The sequence below is a fragment of the Oncorhynchus keta genome, chromosome 19 (genome assembly GCF_023373465.1).
Source record: "Oncorhynchus keta strain PuntledgeMale-10-30-2019 chromosome 19, Oket_V2, whole genome shotgun sequence".
In the NCBI taxonomy this organism is placed as follows: Eukaryota; Metazoa; Chordata; class Actinopteri; order Salmoniformes; family Salmonidae; genus Oncorhynchus; species Oncorhynchus keta.
The window spans coordinates 18,086,348-18,098,420 of NC_068439.1; the positions used below are offsets into that span (position 1 = coordinate 18,086,348).

The window sequence follows — 12,073 nt, forward strand, 5'->3', positions numbered from 1 at the left end:
ATTTGTCACATGCTTCGTAAACAACAGGTGTAGGCTAACTGTGAAATGCGTATGGGTCCTTTTCCAACAATAGCAGAATTGGTCAGGAGCCCAGAAGATGACTGCTATCCAATGCAATGCAATCTTTCCTGTGTGAGTGAGTGTGTGTGTGGTACTGACCGTTCCCCACCAGAGGGAGTCTGCGTAGGTGTTGAACTCTGTGTTGACATCCTTCTCTGCCAGGTAAACCAGGAAGGAGGCAAAGATCAGGACCAGGAAACCAATGTACCACGCTGTAATGAGCTCCTGAGACCGAGAAAGGAGGGGGGAGGGGCAGGTAGTCATCAAAATATCATCAAAAACATCAATCAATATATGCCAAATATTAAAGAGCAAACAACACAATCACCACCATCACCTGACATCACAATCAACTGACAACACAATCACCTGACAACATAATCACCAGCACCTGACAACACAAACACCATCACCTGACAACATAATAATCACCTGACAACATAATAATCACCTGACAACATAATAATCACCTGACAACATAATAATCACCTGACAACATAATAATCACCTGACAACATAATAATAAGAAAATAATAAATATATGCCATAATCACCTGACAACATTTATAGACAACATAATAATCACCTGACAACATACATTCTGACAACATAATGGTCCCATTAAACCCAACATAATAATCACCTGACAACATAATAATCACCTGACAACACAATAATCACCTGACAACACAATAAACACCTGACAACATAATAATCACCTGACAACATAATAATCACCTGACAACATAATAATCACCTGACAACACAATAAACACCAGAAAACATAATAATCACCTGACAACATAATAATCACCTGACAACATAATAATCACCTGACAACATAATAATCACCTGACAACATAATAATCACCTGACAACATAATAATCACCTGACAACATAATAATCACCTGACAACATAATAATCACCTGACAACATAATAATCACCTGACAACATAATAATCACCTGACAACATAATAATCACCTGACAACACAATAAACACCAGACAACATAATAATCACCTGACAACATAATAATCACCTGACAACATAATAATCACCTGACAACATAATAATCACCTGACAACATAATAATCACCTGACAACATAATAATCACCTGACAACATAATAATCACCTGACAACATAATAATCACCTGACAACATAATAATCACCTGACAACATAATAATCACCTGACAACATAATAATCACCTGACAACATAATAATCACCTGACAACATAATAATCACCTGACAACATAATAATCACCTGACAACATAATAATCACCTGACAACATAATAATCACCTGACAACATAATAATCACCTGACAACATAATAATCACCTGACAACATAATAATCACCTGACAACATAATAATCACCTGACAACATAATAATCACCAGACAACATAATAATCACCTGACAACACAATAATCACCTGACAACATAATAATCACCTGACAACACAATAAACACCAGACAACATAATAATCACCTGACAACATAATAATCACCTGACAACATAATAATCACCTGACAACATAATAATCACCTGACAACATAATAATCACCTGACAACATAATAATCACCTGACAACACAATAAACACCAGACAACACAATAAACACCAGACAACACAATAAACACCAGACAACACAATCCCCACCATCACCTGAAAACACTATAATCATTATCACCTGACAACATTATAATCATTATCACCTGACCACACAACCACCATCATCACCTGACCACACAACAACATCATCACCTGACAACACAACAACATCATCACCTGACAACACAACAACATCATCACCTGACAACACAACAACATCACCTGACAACACAACAACATCATCACCTGACCACACAACCACCATCATCACCTGACAACACAACAACATCATCACCTGACCACACAACCACCATCATCACCTGACAACACAACAACATCATCACCTGACAACACAACAACATCATCACCTGACAACACAATCGACACAGTCACCTGACAACAGTATAACACCATCACATGACAACACTACAATCATCATCACCACCATCTGACAACACTCTAATCATCACCTGACAATACAGGTGCTTCTACACCTGCATTGCATTGCTTGCTGTTTGGGGTTTTAGGCTGTGTTTCTGTACAGCACTTTGAGATATCAGCTGATGTACGAAGGGCTATATAAATGAATTTGATTTGACAACACTACAATCACCTCCACCACCTGACAACACTACAATCACCTCCACCATCATCTGACAACACCACCACCATCACCTAACAACACTATAAATCACCACCACCACTTGACAACACAATCACCACCACCTGTCAACACAATCACCACCACCTGAAAACACTATAATCATCACCATCACCTGACAACACTATAATCATCACCACCATCACCTGACTACACAATCACCACCTGAAACCAAAATCACCGCCTGACAACACAATCACCTCCACCACCTGACAACACAATCACCTCCACAACACAATCACCTCCATCACCTGACAACACAATCACCTCCATCACCTGACAACACAATCACCTCCACCACCTGACAACACAATCACCACCACCTGGCAACACAATCACCTCCATCACCTGACAACACAATCACCTCCACCACCTGACAACACAATCACCAATCCCCACCTGACAACACAATCACCTCCATCACCACACAATCACCACCTGACAACACAATCATAACACCATCACATGACAACACAATCACCTCCACCACCTGACAACACAACAATCCCCTTCACCACCTGACAACACTACAATCACCTCCACCACCTGACAACACTACAATCATCACCACCATCATCTGACAACGCTACAATCATCAACACCACCATCATCTGACAACGCTACAATCATCACCACCATCAAATGACAACACTATAAATCACCACCTGGCAACACAATCACCGCCACCTGAAAACACTATAATCATCACCATCACCTGACAACACTATAATCATCACCATCACCTGACAACACTATAATCATCACCACCATCACCTGACTACACAATCACCACCTGAAACCAAAATCACCGCCTGACAACACAATCACCTCCACCACCTGACAACACAATCACCTCCACCACCTGACAACACAATCACCTCCATCACCTGACAACACAATCACCTCCATCACCTGACAACACAATCACCTCCATCACCTGACAACACAATCACCTCCATCACCTGACAACACAATCACCTCCATCACCTGACAACACAATCACCTCCACCACCTGACAACACAATCACCTCCACCACCTGACAACACAATCACCTCCATCACCTGACAACACAATCACCTCCATCACCTGACAACACAATCACCTCCATCACCTGACAACACAATCACCTCCATCACCTGACAACACAATCACCTCCATCACCTGACAACACAATCACCTCCATCACCTGACAACACAATCACATCCACCACCTGACAACACAATCACCTCCATCACCTGACAACACAATCACCTCCACCACCTGACAACACAATCACCTCCACCACCTGACAACACAATCACCTCCACCACCTGACAACACAATCACCTCCACCACCTGACAACACAATCACCTCCACCACCTGACAACACAATCACCTCCACCACCTGACAACACAATCACCTCCACCACCTGACAACACAATCACCTCCATCACCTGACAACACAATCACCTCCATCACCTGACAACACAATCACCTCCACCACCTGACAACACAATCACCTCCACCACCTGACAACACAATCCCCACCATCACCTGACAACACAATCATCACCACCTGACAACACTATAATCACCTGATAACACAATCACCACCTGACAACACAATCACCACCTGACAACACAATCCCCACTACCACTTGACAACACAATCACCACTACCTCCTGACAACACAACCACCACTACCTCCTGACAACACAACCACCACTACCTCCTGACAACACAACCACCACTACCTCCTGACAACACAACCACCACTACCTCCTGACAACACAACCACCACTACCTCCTGACAACACAACCACCACTACCTCCTGACAACACAACCACCACTACCTCCTGACAACACAATCACCACTACCTCCTGACAACACAATCACCACTACCTCCTGACAACACAATCACCACTACCTCCTGACAACACAATCACCACTACCTCCTGACAACACAATCACCACTACCTCCTGACAACACAATCACCACGTGACAACACAATCACGACCATCACCTGACAACACAATCACCACCATCAGCTGACAGCACTATAATCAATACCATCACCTGATAACACTATAATCATCACCATCACCTGACAACACTATAATCCCCACCATCACCTGACAACACAATCACCACCACAATCACCTGACAACGCAATCCCCACGACCTATAGCTGACAACGCAATCACATCCACCACCTGACAACACATTTACCTCCACCACAATCATCGCCACCATCACCTGACAACACTGTAATCATCACCACCACCTCTTGGCAACACAATCACCACCACCACTTGGCAACACAATCACCTCCACCACTTGGCAACACAATCACCACCACCACTTGGCAACACAATCACCACCACTACCTGGCAACACAATTACCACCTGGCAACACAATCACCACCTGGCAACACAATCACCACCTGGCAACACAATCACCACCACCAGCACATGACAACACAACAATCACCTTCACCACCTGACAACACAACAATCACCTTCACCACTTGACAACACAACAATCACCTTCACCACCTGACAACACAACAATCACCTTCACCACCTGACAACACTACAATCATCATCACCACCATCATCTGACAACACTACAATCATCACCACCAGCACATGACAACACAACATCACCTTCACCACCTGACAACACTACAATCATCATCACCACAATCATCTGACAACACTACAATCATCACCACCAGCACATGACAACACAACAATCACCTTCATCACCTGACAACACTACAATCACCTCAACCACCTGACAACACTACAATCATCATCACCACCATCACCTGTCAACACTATAAACCACCACCTGATAACACAATCACCACCTGACAACACAATCACCACTACCTCCTGACAACCCAATCACCACGTGACAACACAATAACGACCATCACCTGACAACACAATCACCACCACAATCACCTGACAACACAATCACCACCACAATCACCTGACAACGCAATCCCCACGACCTATAGCTGACAACGCAATCACATCCACCACCTAACAACACAATCACCTCCACCACAATCATCACCACCATCACCTGACAACACTGTAATCATCGCCACCATCACCTGACAACACTATAATCATCACCACCATAAACCACCACAATCACCACAACCTGACAACACAATCACCACCAGCTGACAACACTATAAACCACCATCACCTGACAACACAATAATCCCCATCACCTGACAACACAATAAACACCATCACCTGACAACACAATAAACCATCACCACCTGGAAATACAACAATCCCCATCACCTGACAACACAATAATCCCCATCACCTGACAACACAATAATCCCCATCACCTGACAACACAATCACCACCACCTGACAACACAATCACCACCAGCTGACAACACTATAAACCACCACCACCTGACAACACTATAATCATCACCATCCTCTGTCAACACAATAAACCACCACCACCTGACAACACTATAATCCCCATCACCTGACAACACAATAATCCCCATCACCTGACAACAATAATCCCCATCACCTGACAACAATAATCCCCATCACCTGACAACACAATAATCCCCATCACCTGACAACACAATCACCATCACCTGACAACACAATCACCATCACCTGACATCCCTGAGTGTGTGTGCAGTGTATTTGGCTGTAACTTTTCAGAGTGGTCATCCTAACTACCAGTCTAAGGTGGATATCGTTTCTGAGGTCCACGACCCCATGTGTACAGTATCTGTGGGTGTGTTGTGGTTGGCATGACACCCACTGTCATTTTGCTTTGACCACATATCACTAATACTAGTCGTTTCATCATCGTGTGTGTGTGTGTGTGTGTGTGTGTGTGTGTGTGTGTGTGTGTGTGTGTGTGTGTGTGTGTGTGTGTGTGTGTGTGTGTGTGTGTGTGTGTGTGTGTGTGTGTGTGTGTGTGTGTGTGTGTGTGTGTGTGTGTGTGTGTGTGTGTGTGTGTGTGTGTGTGTGTGTGTGTGTGTGTGTGTCCTGTGTGTGTGTGTGTGTGTGTGTGTGTGTGTGTGTGTGTGTGTGTGTGTGTGTGTGTGTGTGTGTGTGTGTGTGTGTGTGTGTGTGTGTGTGTGTGTGTGTGTGTGTGTGTGTGTGTGTGTGTGTGTGTGTGTGTGTGTGTGTGTGTGTGTGTGTGTGTGTGTGTGTGTGTGTGTGTGTGTGTGTGTGTGTGTGTGTCCACCTTGCTGTGGGCATAGACCACAGAGCCCAGTAGTTTCCAGGTGCCTCCTCGTCTGTCCATGCGTACCATCCGGAGGATCTGGAGGAACCGCATGCTGCGCAGGGCTGAGGTAGCAAATATGTTCCCCTGTGTACCCGCTGCGATCACCGCCAACGACGCCACAAACACTATGAAGTCTATGGAGAAAGAGGGGGAAGAAAGAGAGGAGGTGAAAGGAGAGAAGAGAGGAGGTGAAAGGGGGTAAGAGAAAGAGAGATGCACATCCAGTACACACACTCAGTCCCAGTAAGCTCAGACACATATCAATAGATCAATAACTATCCATTAGCTACTGCTCTTTGGAAACTATGTATGTATGTATGTATGTATATGTGTATGTGTGTGTGTGTGTGTGTGTGTGTGTGTGTGTATGCATTTAAATACTACTCTGTACATGTATCGTAAGTACATTCGTGGCCAAAAGTTTTGAGAACGACACAAATTAATTTTCACGAAGTCTGCTTCCTCAGTTTGTATGATGACAATTTGCATATACTCCAGAATGTTATGAAGAGTGATCAGATGAATTGCAAAGTCCCTCTTTGCCATAGAAATGAACTGAATCCCCTCCCAAAATCTCCACTGCATTTCAGCCCTGCCACAAAAGGACCAGCTGGCATGTCATTAATTCTCTCTTTAACACAGGTGTGAGTGTTGACAAGGACAAGGCTGGAGATCACTCTGTCATGCTGATTGAGTTCGAATAACAGACTGGAAGCTTCAAAAAGTAGGGTGGTGCTTGGAATCATTGTTCTTCTTCTGTCAACCATGCTTACCTTCAAGGAAGCACGTGCCGTCGTCATTGCTTTGCACAAAAAGGGCTTCACAGGCAAGGATATTGCTGCCAGTAAGATTGCACCTAAATCAACCATTTATCGGATCATCAAGAATTTCAAGGAGAGCGGTTCAATTGTTGTGAAGGCTTCAGGGCTCCAGCAAGCGCCAGGACCGTCTCCTAAAGTTGATTCAGCTGCGGGATCGGGGCACCACCAGTATAGCGCTTGCTCAGGAATGGCAGCAGGCAGGTGTGAGTGCATCTACACGCACAGTGAGGCGAATACTTTTGGAGGATGGCCTGGTGTCAAGAAAGGCAGCAAATAAGCCACTTCTCTCCAGGAAAAACATCAGGGACAGACTGATATTCTGCAAAAGGTACAGGGATTGGACTGCTAAGGACTGGGGTAAAGTTATTTTCTCTGATGAATCCCGTTTCCGATTGTTTGGGACATCCAGAAAAAAGCTTGTCCGGAGAAGACAAGGTGAGCGCTACAATCAGTCCTGTGTCATGCCAACAGTAAAGCATACTGAGACCATTCATGTGTGGGGTTGCTTCTCAGCCAAGGGAGTGGGTTCACTCACAATTTTGCCTAAGAATACAGCCATGCATATGTAACAGTACAACTTTTACGTCCGTCCCCTCGCCCATACCCGGGCGCGAACCAGGGACCTTCTGCACACAACGACAACAGTCACCCTCGAAGCATCGTTACCCATCGCTCCACAAAAGCCGCGGCCCTTGCAGAGCAAGGGGACCTACTACTTCAAGGTCTCAGAGCAAGTGACGTAACCGATTGAAACGCTATTTAGCGCACACCGCTAACTAAGCTAGCCGTTTCACATCCGTTACACATAAAGAATGGTACCAACACACCCTCCGAGAGCAACTTCTCCCAACCATCCAGGAACAGTTTGGTGACGAACAATGCCTTTTCCAGCATGATGGAGCACCTTGTCATAAGGCAAAAGTGATAACTAAGTGGCTCGGGGAACAACACAACGATATTTTGGGTCCATGGCCAGGAAACTCCCCAGACCTTAATCCCATTGAGAACTTGTGGTTAATCCTCAAGGTGGGTGGACAAACAAAAACCCACAAATTCTGACAATCTCCAAGCATTGATTATGCAAGAATGGGCTGCCATCAGTCAGGATGTGGCCCAGAAGTTAATTGACAGCATGCCAGGGCGGATTGCAGAGGTCTTGAAAAGAAGGGTCAACACCGCAAATATTGACTCTCTGCATCAATTTCATGTAATTGTCAATAAAAGCCTTTGACACTTATGGAATGCTTGTAATTATACTTCAGTATTCCATAGTCACATCTGACAAAAATATCTAAACACACTGAAGCAGCAAACTGTGAAAATTAATATTTGTGTCATTCTCAAAACTTTTGGCCACGACTGTATACTTACACATGATCTTGTAGTTGAATAGACACACACACACACACACACACACACACACACACACACACACACACACACACACACACACACACACACACACACACACACACACACACACACACACACACACACACACACACACACACACACACACACACACACACACACACAGACAGGGAGACAGAGACAGCGTCTTGCCTATGACACAGAAGGGTTTCCTGGCGAAGCGTAGTCTCCCCTGCCATCCTCTGTAGCGACAGCAGCAGCCAGATGCCCAAACTCTCACAGCGTATTCCAGACCAAACACCACGATCATCACAAACTCCTGTAGGGGGAGACAGACAGCGTGAGAGAAAACACCATGATCATTACAACCTCATCTCGGGGGAGACAGAGAAAACACTGCAATCATTACAACCTCATCTAGGAAGGAGAGGGTCAGTCATGGGTCATAATGAGGAAACCAACTGAACAGCACAGATCAGCATAGGGTCACAGCAAGGTCAGTTAAAGAAGCTCACCATCTGTTTACAAAATGATCATCTGTGACAATGGACAAAGAGTTAGAGGAGGAGAAGGAAAAAGAGAATGGGAGTGGAAACAGACAAAATCATTCTCCTTAGTCACTGTCAGTGTTGCCAAATATAGTGCTATATATAGTATGAGTCAAAAGTTTGGACACACCTACTCATTCAAGGGTTTTTCTTTATTTTTACTAGAATAGAATAATAGGGAAGACATTAAAACTATAAAGTAACAATCATGTAGTAACCAAAAAAGTGTTAAACAAATCCAAATATACAGTTGAAGTCGGAAGTTTACATACACCTTAGTCAAATACATTTGAACTCAGTTTCACAATTCCTGACATTTTATTCCTTATTCCTTATATCCTTTATTCCTGACATTTTAAGTACAAATTCCCTGTTTTAGGTCAGTTAGGATCACCACTTAATTTTAAGAATGTGAAATGTCAGAATAATAGAAGAGAGAATTATCAGCTTTCATCACATTCTCAGTGGATCAGAAGTTTACATACATTCAATTAGTATTTGGTAGCAGCATTGCCTTTAAATTGTTTTACTTGGGTCAAACATTTCGGGTGGCATTCCACAAGCTTCCCACAATAAGTTGGGTGAATTTTGGCCCATTCCTCCTGACAGAGCTGGTGTAACAGTCAGATTTGTAGGCATCCTTGCTCGCACACACTTTTAAAGATCTGCCCATACATTTTCTATAGGATTGAGGTCAGGGCTTTGTGATGACCACATCAATACCTTGACTTTGTTGTCCTTAAGACATTTTGCCACAACTTTGGAAGTATGCTTGCAGTCATTGTCCATCTGAAAGACCCATTTGCGACCAAGCTTTAACTTCCTGACTGATGTCTTGAGATGTTGCTTCAATATATCCACATAATTTTCCTATCTCATGATGCCATCTATTTTGTGAAGTGCACCAGTCCCTCCTGCAACAAAGCACTTCCACAACATCATGCTGCCACCCCCGTGCTCCACGGTTGGGATGGTGTTCTTTGGCTTGCAAGTCTCCTCTGATTTCCTCCAAGCATACTTCCAAAGTTGTGCCAAAATGGCTTAATAAGTACAACAAAGTCAAGGTATTTGACTAAAATTTGTGGGCAGAACTGAAAAAGTGTGTGCGTGCATGGAGGCCTACAAACTTGACTCAGTTACACCAGCTCTGTCAGGAGGAATGGGGCAGTTAAATTAAACCATTTAAAGGCAATGCTACCAAATACTGAGTGTATGTACACTTTTGACCCACTGGGAATGTGATAAAAGAAATAAAAGCTGAAATAAATCAGTCTCTCAACTATTATTCTGACATTTCACATTCTTAAAATAAAGTGGTGATCATAACTGACCTAAGACAGGGAATTTTTTACTTGGATTAAATGTTAAGAAGCATGAAAAACTGAGTTTAAATGTATTTGGCTACGGTGTATGTAAACTTCCGACTTCAACTGTATATAGTAATTAATTGAAGTTTGTCTATCTCTGTTCCATTTCCCATATTTCATTTGCATTAGCGGGTAAATTGGCTCAATCTTCCATAACAGTACTGTTCACGTAAGTAAAGCTCAATAATGGCTAAAATACTGATTCAAAGAGTGAATGGTCATAATGTAGAATCATAAAATACAAGTTTGACCATTAATTAACAGTTAGAGAGGAGGGCAAACAGGAGAGAGAAACAGAGCAAGAAAGATTGGGAGAAAGAGAGAAAGGGAGAGGGGGTGGAGGGAGAAAGAGAGAAAGGGAGAGGGGGTGGAGGGAGAAAGAGAGAAAGGGAGAGGGGGTGGAGGGAGAAGAAAGGGAGAGGGGGTGGAAAGGAGAGAAAGGGAGAGGGGGTGGAGGGAGAAAGAGAGAAAGGGAGAGGGGGTGGAGGGAGAAAGAGAGAAAGGGAGAGGGGTGGGGGGGAGAAAGAGAGAAAGGGAGAGGGGGTGGAGGGAGAAAGAGAGAAAGGGAGAGGGGTGGAGGAGGGGTGGAGAAAGAGAGAAAGGGAGAGGGGGTGGAGGAAGAAAGAGAGAAAGGGAGAGGGGGTGGAGGGAGAAAGAGAGAAAGGGAGAGGGGGTGGAGGGAGAAAGGGAGAGGGGGTGGAGGAAGAAAGAGAGAAAGGGAGAGGGGGTGGAGGAAGAAAGAGAGAAAGGGAGAGGGGGTGGAGGGAGAAATTAAAAGAGAGAAATGGAGAGGGGGTGGAGGGAGAAAGAGAGAAAGGGAGAGGGGGTGGAGGGAGAAAGAGAGAAAGGAGAAAAGTGGGGTGGAGGGAGAAAGAGAGTAAAAGGAGAGGCAGTGAGAGGAGAGGTGATAAACAGTAACAGAAAAAGTGAGAGGAAGGGAGGGAAATTAAACAGGTGATAAAGGCAGGTGATAAAGGCAGAGAGTAACAGAAAAAGTGAGAGGAAGAGGGAGTAAACAGAAAAAGTGAGAGGAAGGGAGGGAAATTAAACAGGTGATAAAGGCAGAGAGTAACAGAAAAAGTGAGAGGAAGGGAGGGAAATTAAACAGGTGATAAAGGCAGAGAGTAACAGAAAAAGTGAGAGGAAGGGAGGGAAATTAAACAGGTGATAAAGGCAGAGAGTAACAGAAAAAGTGAGAGGAAGGGAGGGAAATTAAACAGGTGATAAAGGCAGAGAGTAACAGAAAAAGTGAGAGGAAGGGAGGGAAATTAAACAGGTGATAAAGGCAGAAAGTAAAAGCAGAAAGTGAGAGGAAGGGAGGGAAATTAAATAGGTGATAAAGGCAGAGA

General features: G+C 44.0%; 1 protein-coding gene across 2 annotated transcripts in view; it reads right to left on the bottom strand.

The window, feature by feature from the left end:
- LOC118370982 (potassium voltage-gated channel subfamily KQT member 4-like) overlaps positions 1 to 12,073 on the bottom strand; it is a 100,318-nt gene that overhangs the window by 18,078 nt on the left and 70,167 nt on the right. For both annotated transcript variants that reach the window (XM_052469919.1, XM_052469920.1), the window contains exons 3-5: positions 9,002 to 9,128; positions 6,576 to 6,751; positions 160 to 285 (exon numbers count right to left, since the gene is read on the bottom strand). In XM_052469919.1, coding sequence (XP_052325879.1) covers positions 160 to 285; positions 6,576 to 6,751; positions 9,002 to 9,128 — 429 coding nt within the window. The remainder of the gene's footprint in view (positions 1 to 159; positions 286 to 6,575; positions 6,752 to 9,001; positions 9,129 to 12,073) is intronic.